Below are 15545 nucleotides of genomic sequence, written 5' to 3'. Positions count from 1 at the left end.
TTACTGTCAGACTTGCAAAATCCTTCACCACTTGAATTAAGATTATAATGATTTAATTCTAAAGCACATCTACCACAAAATCACCTCGTTTTACTTTCAGATCGTTCTGAGGTTAAATACAGCTTTAAAATCATAAGAAATAGTTTAATAGCTATGAAACTATTTTTGAAATCAAATCTTTGCATAGCTATGACAGGAATCACTGGCATCTAACAATGCCTAGGAAAATAAACAGTTACTCTTAATAAAGCATATACATAAACCCAAATAGGAAATAAAACAGTTATTGAATAAGCATGTGTCCTATTCTGTATCCTGAGCTCCTGAAACACTGGTGTCTCATATTTTACAACAGTGCAATTTGAGATAGATAGACAATTTGAGGTAGATAGATAGACAATTTGAGATGATAGATAGATAGATAGACAATTTGAGATAGATAGAAAAACATGGAGTGATACAAGGATATGTCATATGATTTAATAGTCTCGTGTGTGTGTGTGTGTGTGTGGATAGATAGATAGACAGCAGTGTTGGGAAGGTTACTTTGGAAATGTAGGTTACAGATTACAAGTTGCTCTATTTAAAATGTAATAAGTAGTGTAACTATTTCAATTACTTTATGAAAGTAATGTAACTGATTATATTTGATCACTTTTCTAAAGAATATTTTCAACTGTTAATCATTTGCAAACATTTAAAGCAAGCAGGGTTAATCTTACAGTAGTACTCAACACTGATTACTGTCAGACTTGCAAAATCCTTCACCACTTGAATTAAGATTATAATGATTTAATTCTAAAGCACATCTACCACAAAATCACCTCGTTTTACTTTCAGATCGTTCTGAGGTTAAATACAGCTTTAAAATCATAAGAAATAGTTTAATAGCTATGAAACTATTTTTGAAATCAAATCTTTGCATAGCTATGACAGGAATCACTGGCATCTAACAATGCCTAGGAAAATAAACAGTTACTCTTAATAAAGCATATACATAAACCCAAATAGGAAATAAAACAGTTATTGAATAAGCATGTGTCCTATTCTGTATCCTGAGCTCCTGAAACACTGGTGTCTCATATTTTACAACAGTGCAATTTGAGATAGATAGACAATTTGAGGTAGATAGATAGACAATTTGAGATGATAGATAGATAGATAGACAATTTGAGATAGATAGATAGACAATTTGAGATGATAGACAATAGATAGATAAATAGACAATTTGAGATGATAGATAGACAATTTGAGATAGATAGACAATTTGAGATAGACAATTTGAGATGATAGATAGACAATTTGAGATAGATGATAGACAATTTGAGATAGATAGATGATAGATAGATAGATAGATAGATAGATAGATAGATAGATAGATAGACAATTTGAGATAGATAGATAGATAGATAGATAGACAATTTGAGATAGATAGATAGATAGATATGTGTGTGTATTTATCATTACCATGTGTTATTTTAGTGTTATTTATATCCTATTATAGTATTTATTAATATTTAAATTAGCTTTTGCTTTATATTTTCAGTTTATATTTTAAGTTTAATTTGAGTCATTTTTATGTGCATTTTTCATTATTATTTTTAGTTTTCATTTCTTTATTTTATTTTGACTGATTTTAGTATTTTTAACATTTGATTTCAGTTTTTTTAATCTTCAAATTTTTATTTTCTCCTGTTATTTTAATTTTAATTAATAATAATAATAACAATGATAAAATTGTATAGTTTTAGTTAACAGTAACTACACTGAAAATAACTGGTTGCATTAAATGCTTCTTAATATTTGTCTTTTCTGAAACCTTGAACCAAAAGATCCACATCCACACAGTGGACTAAAGGAAGAAGTGATCCTACAGGCCTTCCCTCTTCTAGTATTTGTTCTGTGTTGAAAGCACCAGCTCTCATTTAATACTCTTATCGTAAATGGTTGTTTCTCTGAGATTTGATGTGGCATTTTCATGTGACCTCATTGAAGGTTTACTGGTAAAATTATGACAGCTGCAGCGGAATTAATCTTTCACCAACAGCCTTTGAAGTATAAATTCATTAATCATTCAACTTTTCAGCTTGTTTGTTTTCCAGCAATCTGTAGCTCAAAAAATGTCCAGGGTTCATGATCAGTTGCTCTTTTTTGGATGAGAATAAACTGAGAGCATTGAATTGAACAGAACAGTTGGGATGACGTGGGAATGCTGGGATAACACTTGAGCATCAGGAATGTGGGTTATCTTCAGACGGGACTGTTTAGTCAGCAGTAAATTCATTCAGACAGAAGAAATGAGGACATCATGTTTAGTGCTGATGCAGTGTTAACTACTGACCTTACAAAAATAGTCCTTCTATTTTAAATACTGAACACTTAAATGTTTATTACTCAAATGATACAGTACTGAAATGGTACAATCAATAGCATTAGTAGAAACTAAGAATAGAATATTTTAATGCACAAATAAATGTACATTTGTAGAAGTTACACAAATATCCTTTTACATAACTTCTCATAAGTCTATTACAGCGTTTATTAAGAATGATAAGTGAAGAACTTTGAATGGTATAATCTCCAGAGAAACATGCAGTTTTCACTCAAAATGAAAGAAAATAAATAAATAAAAATAGTGAGACATCGAGTGTGTTAAAGGCAGGGTAGGTGATTTGGTTCAAAAATATTTTTTTGTTATGCTGGTTGAAAGTCTCTTCACATCCCGATAGCAATCACTAAGTTAAGTGGTTTATTTATACATTTATTTATATGTGTTAATATCGTCTGTGGAAGGCGTAGGACCATAAATTGTTCGACCAATCAGGTCCGAATGGGGACATTTTAATTGGAAAGAGCATTCCTGATAGCTCACGTCACGGAGACGTCTATTTGACGTCTGCATACATCTGCAAGACGTATTTTTTAGAGCGTTGTTCATCTGCAATAGCCTATACACTGTAAAAAAAAATCTGTATAATGTACGGTAAAAAAACGGCAGCTGTGGTTGCCGGAATTTTACCGTAAAAAATACGGTAGCAACATTTTAGGTTTTACGGTTTTAACTTACATTTACAGTTAAATACCGTATTTTCATTAACTGATATAATGTTAATATACCAATCTATTGAAGTACTGAAATCTGTTTTGTACCTTTGTAATACACTGATAACCACCAAATGCAGATGTTGATGAGAAAGTCACATGATGAACCAAAGCCCATCACAAGCAGCTTTTAAATAATAACATATATAGAAGGTGCACCGTGTCATTCACACAAACACTAAACACCATCACGGTAACACACATGAAACTGAAACAACACACAACCCTAATGTACAAAACTGATAAGAAAACAAACCAAGAAGAAACAGCTAAAAACAAAAAAACAATCAAATTTGAAATGTAATGCAGGGAATTCTGGGAATGTCAATTTACGGTTATTCACTGTAAATTATACGGTCTTTTTCACTTCCAAAAACGGTATACTGCCGTAAAATGTATGTCCAACACATGTAATGTCCAGTACAGTTTTTCACCGTATATAGTAAGGGAATTTACCGTTAACCGTTTTTACTCTAGCATTTTTACAGTCTTTTACCGTTAAATTCACTAAATTCATTTTTGTTTAGGACGTTTCCTATCAGATGTCAAATAGACGTTTAGAAGATGTCTTTAAGATGTTTATGATTCAGAATGCATGTCAAACTGACATCTTAAAGATGTTTGTACACAGCAGATGCTTTCCAGATGAAGCGATCTGTAACAGACATCTTGCAGACGTAGGTGTGCTACCTGGGATTTGATTGGACAAAAAAATAAATAAGTAAATAAAAGAATAAATAAAAAAGCGGACACGCCAGTGAAGACGATTATGTCATTGACATTTTTAATCTCTCAGTTTATATAACTCGTTTTTGTTTGTTTTTTTGCTCTCTGGCAGTTGGTTTACCTGTACTAGCAATGTTTTTCATTGCAATTTTTGTATTCAATGCTATTTAATTAATAAATTAACATGCTATTCCTTAATGTTCGGTAAGATCTTAATCTTCAAAGTCCTGTCGTTCTGTATGAATGGCTTTATTTCTCTCAGCTGTGTGTGTGTGTTTGGAGGAGGAGCTCTGGAGATGCACCCCGGATTGTTTCCTCAGTCAGTCAGTCAGCAGTGATCATATTCAGAATCACAGCACAGGAGTTGATCTTCAGTTCGCTCTGTGATCTGTGCGCTTGTGTTGGAGATGTTGGATCATCAGTGTGTGTCTCCGGTCATCGAGGTCTTTATTCCGTCTCTCATGAGGGAAGTGGACGAGACGGGAAAGTTGCGCAAAGTAAGTTATACAGAAACTCTGTGGTTCCCCAACAGTGATATATTAGCTATAATCTATAGAGCGCGAACGTGCGTTTGACGTTTTGCACTTGCTTTTGTAGTTGTCATTTATTTTGAAAGTTAAGAATAATGTATTAGTCGGTCTTTGAGGCTATCATGGTAACCAAAGGTGCAACTAAAATACCATACAGTTATTACTGTAAAACTATAGTAAATTAATGAGATATCAGTGTATTTCGTTATTTCTATAATGTTGTTTCACTTTTCAACTATTGTGACTGCACATTGGAGGAAAACATGGTAAATTATTGCAAAGTTCCTTGTATTTTAGATTTTATACTCGTGTATGAGTTCTAAGAAGATCCACTGTCAACGTTCTGTGACGTCATGTTGCCTAGCAACCGAAAATAGAAAATTATTGCTTACATGAAATTATCATTTTCCTTATAATATATGTTTTATTTTAAATAAATGCATAGCAAATGTTAGAAAATGTATTCATTTAGCAGACAACACGTCAAACACGTTGTGGCAACATAATTTTTTTGTACTACTATTGTAACGTTGGTTGTAACAATGCAGAAATGTTATATGCAAGAGAGCTGTAGCAACCTTGTTGCGCTACATTTAGATGAACTTCCAACTAGGGATGGCTAATTTATTGTGCACTTATATTTTCAGCATGTTGTCACAACGTTATTTAGACGATTTGTTTGGATTTGTCAATGTCCTGTTTACTAGGAAGCAACAAATGAGAACAATACAAGCATAAGTGATATCAGAGTACTAGAGTACACCAGACAAATGACTATTTAAATGCAATAAAATCTAAGGTAAGAAGTTAGTTAAGTGTTTCCCTTAAAGGTGTGTCTCCAGTGGATTTGAACGATTTTACGGAAAAATGACGAAATATGCAATTCTATAGAAGAGAGATGAGATGCACCCCAGCAGCTCTACTGTCATCACTTACTGGAATATATGGAGCAGGAATATGACACGATTTAGACCGTGTGAAGCATCTCGACTCATTTAAACAAGAGATCATCTGAATGTTCTTACTCTCGATTCTGGATGATTTGAGTGCTTTACACCATTCATAGCACTGTCTGATGACTATGGAAGCATAATTTCACCATGAAATAAAAATATTACAATTTCACAATCTCACAATTGTGTTTATATCTCACAATTCAGACTTTTTTCTACAAATTCCGAGTTTATATCTTATAATTGCAAGTTGTAAACTCACAGCTCAAGTTTTTTTCTCTGAATTGTGAGTTTACATCTCACAGTTCTGACTTTTTTGTCTCAGAATTCTCAGTTTACATCTTGCAATTCTGACTTTCTCATAATTGCAATTTTATACCTTGCAGTTTTACATCTCACAATTCTGAAATTTTTCCCAGATTTATGTTTGCATCACGCAGTTCTAACTTTTTTCTCAGAATTGCGAGTTTACATCTCACAATTCTGACTTTTTTTCACAGAATTCTAAAGTTTGCATCTTGCAATTCTGACTTTTTTTCTTAGATTTACAAGTTTATATCTTGCAGTTGTGGGTTTACATCTTGCAATTCTGACTTTTCTCATAATTGCAATTTTATATCTCACAGTTTAAATATCTAAATTCTGAAATTTTCCTCAGATTTGTGAGTTTATATCTCTCAATTGTGGGTTTGCAGAATTCAGAATTCTGAGTTTACATCTCGCAGTTCTAACTTTTTTTCTCTGAATTGCGAGTTTATATTTTGCAGCTGTGAGTTTGCATCTCGCAATTCTGACTTTTTCTCAAATTTACGAGTTCATATCTTGCAAATGCAAGTTAACTTCTCACAATTCAGACTTTTTTTCTCAGAATTTTGCATGTGCATGCAGTCAGGTCAGGTCAGGTGTCTAAAAGTTCGGGGAAAAAATATAGAATTGGGAAATGTAAACTCACAATTCTGAGAAAAAAGTGAGAATTCTAACATGTAAACTTTAGAATTCCGAGAAAAAAAGTCAGAATTGCGAGATGTAAACTCAGAATTCAAAGAAAAAAGTCTGAATCGTGAGTTCTAAACTCGCAACTTGTGAGCAAAAATAGTCCGAATTGTGAGATAAAAAGTGGTGGAAAATAAGCTTCCATAGATAAATAGTAGAACCAGTGTGTTGCATGGAGTCTGAGCCAGTTCTCTAGGACTGTCCAGCTGCAACCAAAACCGACCCAGCCAAGAGTGAAGGAAAGAGAGTCACTGTGCTTTCAAAACACTTAAAAGATGTTTTGTGTGTCGTCTAGATCAGTGGTTCCCAACCCTGGTCCTTGAGGCACCCCAACACTGCACATTTTGCATGTCTTCTTTCTCTGACACACCAATTTCAGGTCTGATGTGTGTTCATTTAAGGAGACATGCAAAACGTGCAGTGTTGGGGTGCCTACAGGACCAGGGTTGGGATTGGGAACCACTGGTCTAGATAACACGATGCAGTTTTGGTTCATTTATCAGATCAGATGGAGCCAAATCAGCTGACCGAACTAGAATGTGTGCATTTTCCTCACATCGTTCCCAACAGCGTGTGCTTCTGTATGGTTTGACCAGTTTATGATCAGAAATGGATAACATGGAGCTGTATGAGGAGTTTTTGTGCTCTGAATGAGAGGGTTTATGGGGGGCAGTTGTCTGTGTGTGATGCTAAAAGTAGAACAGCTAAATCACAGCTGAATCACAACCACACGGCAACATGCTGATGTCAGTCAAAGCTGTAATGGCAAACGCACACTCGCACCTGTCAGACTGAGCAAGCCATGAAAACATCTCTGGACACTGAGAGCCGTAGAACTTCAGAAGAATGGAGGTCGGAGGTCACAGTTGAGAGAGATTAATTTTACTGTACTGGAGATGAATAGAGAAAGAGTGCTCTTCATCTTAACGGAAATATCCGGCCCTGAACATCAGCAACAATGAGAGCTCTATAAGATCGAGAGAGGGAGAAACTGGGTTTAAATCGAGTCCTTGTGACCCCGATAAACATGACACAATCTGGTGCCCAAAAGAGACATGTGTCTTCATTGTTAACCAGGAATGCTCTCCCCCCCGCCTGCACTAACTCACTTTACCCATAAAGGGAGAGTGCAACTAAAAATGAAAATTCTCATTGAATTTACTCACATTTCCATTACAGTTCCAAACCTGCATTATGTGAATCTTTCACCTATAATAATTTTTTAAAAAGTATGATTTTAGTATACATTTTAGTCATTTTGCAGACGCTTTTATCCAAAGCGAGTATAAGTAGTATATATGGATTTTAATGTATTTATTTACTAAAATGTATTTAAGTGTATATATATATTTTACATTTATTTAAACACTTATAATAAATGTATTTAAAAATAAATAAATAAATGTATATCTATATAAATTAAATTGTATATATATATTTATACATTTATATAAAAGAGCCTATTTCACTGTATGGAAAATAGCTTTAATATTTTAGTATATAATAGATTTAATTGATTAATTTAATTTATTTCTATTTAATTTATTTATTGTAAAAAATATTTATTTACATATGTATTTTATAATATAAATACATTTATATAAATTAAATTGTATATATTTATTTGTGATCGACAACCCATCCACTTTTTAAAGAGCATTCATATTTTAATATACTGTATTTAATATATTTATTTTAATTTATTTATACATTCATATTTTTAATAAATGTATTTATATTTCTGAGTAAATGTATATTTATATAAAGGCACATGTATGGTGTTCGGCAGCCTGTTCTCTTTCATTGAATGGAAAAGAGCAGTGTGAACAGTGTGTCTAACATCATCTTTTGTGTTCCTTTGACAGCTCTTTGGTCTTGGCCATGGTGGAGTTTGGAGTGTGACTGTTTGAGGTTGTGGACAGGTGTCTTTTATACTGATAACGAGTTCAAACAGATGCCATTAATACAGGTAACGAGTGGAGGACAGAGGAGCCTCTTAAAGAAGAAGTTACAGGTCTGTGAGAGACAGAAATCTTGCTTGTTTGTAGGTGACCAAATACTTATTTTACCGAGGAATTTACCAATTAATTCTTTAAAAATCCTACAATGTGATTTTCTGGATTTTTTTTCTCATTTTGTCTCTCATAGTTGAGGTATACCTATGATGAAAATTACAGGCCTCTCTCATCTTTTTAAGTGGGAGAACTTGCACAATTGGTGGCTGACTAAATACTTTTTTGCCCCACTGTATATATATATATATAGATCAGTGGTTGACATGGTAGTAGTTACAGAGCAATTTAATTTAGTTGAAGTCTGTTCTGATCGTTTACGGGTTTTATGACAGACTCTCTTGTTTTTCAGCTCTTCAGGTTGGAAATTCTCTTCAATGGAAGGAAACACTTTGTTTTGCGGAGACACAGTGAATTTCAGATGCTTCACCGGAAGCTGAAGAAGATTCTGCGCGCTCCTGATTTCCCCAGTAAGAGAAATCAGCACCTGCGAACCAAACCGCTGGAGCAAAGACGGCAGGAACTGGAAGACTACATCCAGGTAGATATAGTTATTTTATATTATATTATGTTGTTGTTTTATTATTTTAAAAAATATTTTATTGTTTTATGCTATACATTTTTTATGCCTATTTTATTCTGTTATAGTATTTATTCATATTTTGAATTAGCATTATTTATTTTTAAATTTTTTTGTCATTCTTTTTAATAATTTGATTTAGCTTTAATTTGTCTATTTCCGTTTTAGTAGTTTTAGTACGTCAAAGACTAACTTTAGTTAATTACCAAAGGAATAATTCTTATTTTCGTTAAATTTTTTTATTTATTTAAGTTTTAGTTTATTATTTCAATTACCGAATTTTTTTTTGTATAGTTTTTGTTAGCAATAACAACACAGGTATAATAGTTTATTAAGCATATGTTACGGTGGCCGAGAAGTGCAAAGCAAATCACAATTCTGAAAACAAAATAACAAATTACAAACGCCTTTAGCCCTGTTGTACCCTACTCATTTGACAAAATAGAGGATCATTGAGGGTCATATTATGGGATACAGTATTGCACGCAATCAGGTTGTAAAAAGCACATTTTGTTTTGTTTTTAACCTTTACGAGACCTGTGTTCTAAAAGGGCAAATGTGTTTGGAAATCGAAATATTCAATATACACCAAAAAAATAATTAAAATCACATACTAAGCACAGTCTGTACAACATACTGCAAAAATAGAATATTAGTATGCTATTTCAAATGTAGCACCCTCACCCCTCATCACCTTGTTTTTGGATATTTGATGAGAAATATTACTTGCATTTATTTATTTTAAATAAGAAATCAATACTTTTATTCAGCAAGGATGCATTAAATTGGCCAAAAAACATTTTTTATTTCAAATAAACGCTGTTCTATTGAACTTTCTATTCATCAAAGAGTCCTGAAAAAGGTATTACCGTTTCCACAAAAATATGAAACAGCACAACTGTTTTCAATATTGATAATAATAAGAAATATTTCTTGACTGAATGTGTGGCAATCACTGTTCCTGGGGCATCCGGGGAGGAGATTTGAGCTGCGCCCGGAATTCAGTCTCAACCCCGGGGCGAGAGTTTAACCCTAGAGCTGATCCAGGAACAGTTAAGTAAGTCTACTCGCTGTGGGAACACCCGACGCTGTGCGCACGACCAACTGATCTGAGAACAGGCGCTGGAAGCGCACTCCGCTCTAATTGACGTGTCCCGACCCATCGGACGCTGATTGGACGAGCTTTTGTCTGTCTAGGAGTGAAGAGCCAATCAGAGTTTGTAACGCGTAAAGAATGGGCGGAGCCACAGCGGCTTCTGGAGACGCATCAGTATTAAAGGCACAGGAGGACGCGACGAAAGCTCAAAGGAGATGTTTGTAATGGCTTTCAGGCATTTCGCAAAGTTGATAAAGATTTTAAAAATACTTACGACATAACTAGAGGTACCTCAGTACAAAACAAATGCATCACAAATAATATATGGGCTACTACAAAACTTTAATAAAGAACGAAAAGACTAGTATATTGCTCACAACTTGAGTTTGAGTTCCTTTTAAAACTAGCAAAATATGATTTCTGTCTTAATATATGACAGGCTGCTGCATTTCGTATTTTAGCACGTTTTTTGGTGTATAATATGATTATATAACTCATTTCGGTGTAACATTCACACTTCTATCAGAGTATTTTCAGTTTATTTATATTTATCCATAACAAATTTTCCCACTAAGAAGGTAGAATATTAAATGTAGACTATTTAAAGACACATACTCCATTCTTAGTTGACACTTAAATGTGTTTATTTTTATTTATTTGGATACAAAAAAACTATAAAAAAAAAAACTGAACTTAAACTTCAAGAAGGTTTAGTGTGCTCAGTCTAGACCCAAAATACTGCATGAAGATGTCTGGATGACCCTTATAAAACTGCGCCAGGAGTCGTTTCTTCTCTTTCAGGGGATATTTGGTGTTTTCATCAATGTTTTTCAAGAGAGAGTACAGCTCATTTTTAGTCGAGTCCTTCATGGTCTCGGTGTACGTGTCTCTTGGCACTCGCTGACAAAACGGGGTATCTAACATAAGAAGAGAAGACAAATACTTCAAACCACTTTATTATTATCATAGTTAGGTTAAATGGCACTATATAAATATGCATGGTTATTACTGTTAACTAAATCAAACCATTTGTTAATTAAAATAAATATGAAATAAAATATAAATCATAATGACTAACTGTATTAAAATAACTAAAACCTAAATTAAAAACATTTATAAAAAGCTACAATACTATGCAAATAAAATAGAGCTGGAAAAAAAAATATTAGATGAAAAACTTTAAATGTGACCCTGGAGCAAGTCTTAAGTCGCTGATGTATATTTGTAGCAATAGCCAAAAATACAGTGTATGGGTCAAAATTATTGATTTTTCTTTTATGCCAAAAATCATTAGGATATTAAGTAAAGATCATGTTCCATGAAGATATTTTTTAAATGTCCTACTGTAAATATATTAAAACTTTTTTTGATTAGTAATATGCATTGCTAAGAACTTCATTTGGACAACTTTAAAGGCGATTTTTTTGCACGCTCAGATTCCAGATTTTCAAATAGATGTCCAATCCTAACAAATCATACATCAATGGAAAGCTTATTCATTCAGCTTTCAGAAGATGTATACATCTCAATTTCACAAAATTGACCCTTATGACTGGTTTTGTGGTCCAGGGTCACAAATGAAAAATGAAGTGCAAGTTGAAGCACTAAAATTACTAACTGCAATTATTAATTGAAATATATGAATGCTAAAATAACACTAAATATCATACCAGTTGTGGAAGAATCTCTGTGTTTCACAATGTCATCCAGCTTCTCACTGACCAGTTTGTGAAGAGACCCTGGAATCTAATAAAAGGAAGTATGATGATGTACAACAGCCACAACTAATTATTTCTGTATTATATCATTATTGATCAGTATTGTCTCAATTCATTAAAAAAGAAGAAACCTTGAAGATCTCCTGGTGGTTGTCAAGCATGAAGAGCATGAGCAGGTCGGTCTTTCCTTTCGTCAGACTCTTGCTCTGGATGACGGCTCTGGTGAACGTCTTCTTCACAACCACCCGGTTTTCAATCTGACAATTCGAAATAAGTGTAAACAGTTGACATTTGTGTGAATAACTCATTGCGTGCTTTATGACTCCTCACTTCTTTGTGCAGCTTGACATTTGCAGCATCTGCAGCCGCGGCCATAAACTCCAGCAGCCTGCGCAGTTCCTCGCGTGCAGACGCAGACAGCAGCTTCAGCGTCAGCTGCAGGACTTCTAACACTCGTTCAAACTTCCCATTCACTATATATTCACAGGTAAACAGAGAAAAATTGCCACAAAGAAAGGTTGTTTTTTTGGAAAGGCGGCATCATTTGAGGAGCGTTACTCACTCAGGAGTTCCATGATCTCAGTGTAGACGTCTGCCATGCTGTCACAGAGGAGAGGCTTGCGCTCCATGTGTCCGTAGTGTTTGTCCAGTACATGAAACAGCAGTAGTTTACAGTCATCCATGCTCTGGCCACCCTCTTCCTCACAGGAGAACGTGGGTAGTTCTCTGCTCACCTCCACCACAAGCTGATCCGGAAGGAAATCCAGCAGGTCGATGGCTGCTGACAGCCAAACATCAGCTCTGGGTGCAGGAAAACTAGTTAGGTCTGTCGGAGCCTCATTGTTTGATTTCTTGAGTTTAAATGTGGGGATGTCTCACTGTGATTCTTTGAAGGCTTTGAGAACCTCTCGGTCGAGGTAGTTGCTGGTGTAGAGCAGGTCAGGGGCATTATTACTGCCACGAGATGGGGGAGAAACAATCTTTGAGCAGTTCAGCACTCCCTCCAGCAGGGGGAGATCTATCAGCTGAGACAACCTCCGTATGGTCTGCTCCTGCCACACTTCTCTGACCACTGAAGGAGAGTTCATATCAATATTATTAAGGTTCCACCTAGGCTTTTCTCAGTTGTCTACTATATTTGCAATATGCATGCTGTGCACAGTACTTTCTGTATTCATTGCACTTTGCAAAATATCACTTTTTATTGACTCATTATTTGATCAGTTCAAAATCTTAACAAAATAATCATTACGGCATGACTCTACTTGCAACATGCAACAGGCTCAAGTGCCAATGAAGAGTTAATATTTGTATCTACTATATTCCCACAATACAGTATGTATACTTTTATAACTGCACTAATTTATATTTCCACCTCAGAGTTTAAAATAATTGATAAATTAAGAAATAAAAAGACAAATTATATTTGATTAGCTAAATTTGTTTTAAACATTTAAATATATGCTTACTATGTTGCCGTTAAAGAGTTAAAGTCAAAATAACCATTTACATTTTTTTAACTTTGAGGGATAAGCTTTTAGCTATTTAACAAAACTGGATCAAAAAAATAAATATTGCAATATGCATGCTACTGTATGTTGCCACCTCAGAGTTAAAGATGATTATGAGATTAAAATTATAAAAAAATTTTAAACGTTGAGGCATACTAGCCTTAATTTTTTAAAACAATTTAATAAATAAATAATGTTGCCACCTTAGAGTTAAAGATGATTATGAGATAATTTAAAGTGAAGTCAAAATGAAAACAAGTCGAAACTAAATTTTATAAAAAAAATAATTAAAAAAAAACTATCTATCTATCTATATCGGTCGGTCTGTCTGTAGGTTTATTTCTGTGTCCTCTTCTTGGCAGCTGTTTCTGTTTTCTGTGTCTGAGGCAGATTGATGTCTTGTGTCATCATTTGAAATGAGGGATGTGTTTGTGGATCACATTCAGGCTCACACATACGCACACTCTCGCTGGAGAAGGCAGCTGTCTGACCTATGATCAAACGCTGGTAATATACCATTCTGTTATCTGCGTTTCTCTGTGGTCACCTCAGTGGCTTTCTCTCTCTCACACACACCCCACGTCTTTCTTTGTACTTTGTGGTTTCTGCTGTTTTTAATTTGTTGAGTGTAGGGAATGTTTCTGTGCAGGTCTCTATGGTGAACTTGAAATAGTTGTGGCAAAAACTCTGCCAGATGCCCGAGGGGCTGCAAATACCTGAATGAAACATCTTAAAACAAATCTTTGTTTGATGTCAAAGAGAGAAATAAAATCATAACATATCTAAGGACCAGGGAAATGCTAGCATTTAAATAATTCAGCAGTCCTTTTGTTTGAAATCTTTGTTCCATCATTTTTTCAGTACTGTTAATCACACAGTACAGGTGAGAGAGGGAATCTAGTAGAATTTTAATAAAATACGTTCTATACATTATGAGATCATTATTTTGCTTTTGAAAGGACACACATATAAAAACAAAAGCTTTTCAAAATGTCTGAATTGAAAACATTCAGAGAATCAAAGAAACAAATTCTGATTCAAATATTGTTGATTCAAACATTTGGATGATATGAATTAGTTTGTAATATATTAAGAGCCATGATGCTCTGGCACTGCTGAGCTGAATAATTGTGACCTACACATGCATTTCCACCACTAGGGGGCAGTTTGTCTCCCTTGATACCTGATTCCAGGGTGCATCTGAGGCCAAATTTCATCTGAGATGCAAATCTTGGAGCAACACACATGCAGACAGTTACTGCTCCAGTCTGAAGTCCGCTGCCCGAACACTCACCGCAACACAGGACCGTCCAGATTCCCAGAGATCTCCAGATCAAACAAAGACAAACGGCTCAGTCTGGAGTCTGTTTGACTCAAACTTCCCCAATCAGTGGCTAAATTACACCATGCAGGATCCAAACAGAAGCAAACAAAAGAAAACAAAGCTGATTGGCTGAGGCAGAGTGTGCAGGGTGAGGTTTCAGGCATGTCTGACTGCGTCTGAGCTGCAGGTGATGCATTCTGCAGAAATATACAACTCAGCTGCACCAGAAGAGTTTAATCTGTACATCTCGGTTTGATTATTTCAGGTCAGCTAAACTTGACCAAAGTTTACTGGTTTATTTATGAGGGCCATAACCCAGGACATGTGGCAACATTTGGCTCATGAACAAAGCTGGAGGCATGTTTAAGTCATGAAATACAATAGACCTTTGCTTTTAGACCTTTAAACGCTTATTCAAATGAATCTGACTCCATGCTGAATAAATAGCAAAACAGTTTCTATGCAAATTATGGCTGATTTTGCATCAGAGCTCAAGTGCTCCATGCATGTTGATTCAGTTTTATATAAAAAGGCAAGAACTCCCAAAAAATCAATAAATAAGTAAATAAATACATAATGCTGAGAAATAAAAATGTGAAAAATACAGAGGAATAAAGTGGCAAAAATTAAAAATTATAGTTTTTATTTATTTAAAATAAATAAATACAGGTTTTGCTTGACTTAAAGTGATTGGAAATTATTTTATTAGAAATAAAACGGTAAAATTAAAAAACAAAATCTTAAAATATTTTGCTTTTGATTATTTAAATAAATGTTTATTTTAAAATGAATTAAGGACTGGCTTAACTTAAAGTAAATGGGGCATTAACTGGACATGAATTATAATAAAAAAAAATAAAGAATAGGTAAAATAAAGTTAAAGTATACATGGAATTTATCTTTTTAAAATTTTTCATTAAAAATAAGAAAAAAAATACATGTATAGGGTGGGTGTGGGTGTGTGTGTGTGTGTGTGTGGGTGTGTGTGTGTGTGTGTGTG

The 15545-nt window shown here is 34.2% G+C and overlaps 2 protein-coding genes across 2 annotated transcripts; one reads left to right on the top strand and one right to left on the bottom strand.

The window, feature by feature from the left end:
* Nucleotides 1–4119: 4119 nt before the first annotated feature.
* LOC107562292 (sorting nexin-24-like) lies at nt 4120–8872 on the top strand (the record flags this gene model as incomplete). Its single annotated transcript, XM_016246914.1, has 2 exons — nt 4120–4325; nt 8669–8872. Coding segments are annotated over exons 1-2 (294 nt in total), but the record flags the coding sequence as incomplete, so codon positions are not given.
* Nucleotides 8873–10664: 1792 nt separating this feature from the next.
* Nucleotides 10665–12813, bottom strand: LOC107562285 (DEP domain-containing protein 7-like). The gene is made up of 6 exons (XM_016246908.1): nt 12590–12813; nt 12273–12511; nt 12041–12183; nt 11842–11967; nt 11663–11738; nt 10665–10909 (listed from the first exon to the last, which is right to left on the bottom strand). Exons 1-6 carry the CDS (start codon nt 12796–12798, stop codon nt 10686–10688), a joined length of 1017 nt encoding a protein of 338 aa, XP_016102394.1. The 5' UTR covers nt 12799–12813; the 3' UTR covers nt 10665–10685.
* Nucleotides 12814–15545: the final 2732 nt, after the last annotated feature.

This window comes from Sinocyclocheilus grahami, unplaced genomic scaffold (genome assembly GCF_001515645.1).
Source record: "Sinocyclocheilus grahami isolate Dianchi unplaced genomic scaffold, SAMN03320097.WGS_v1.1 scaffold816.1, whole genome shotgun sequence".
NCBI classification, from domain to species: Eukaryota; Metazoa; Chordata; class Actinopteri; order Cypriniformes; family Cyprinidae; genus Sinocyclocheilus; species Sinocyclocheilus grahami.
The sequence above is the reverse complement of the archived record's forward strand: the minus strand, read 5'-3'. Positions and strand labels throughout refer to the sequence as shown.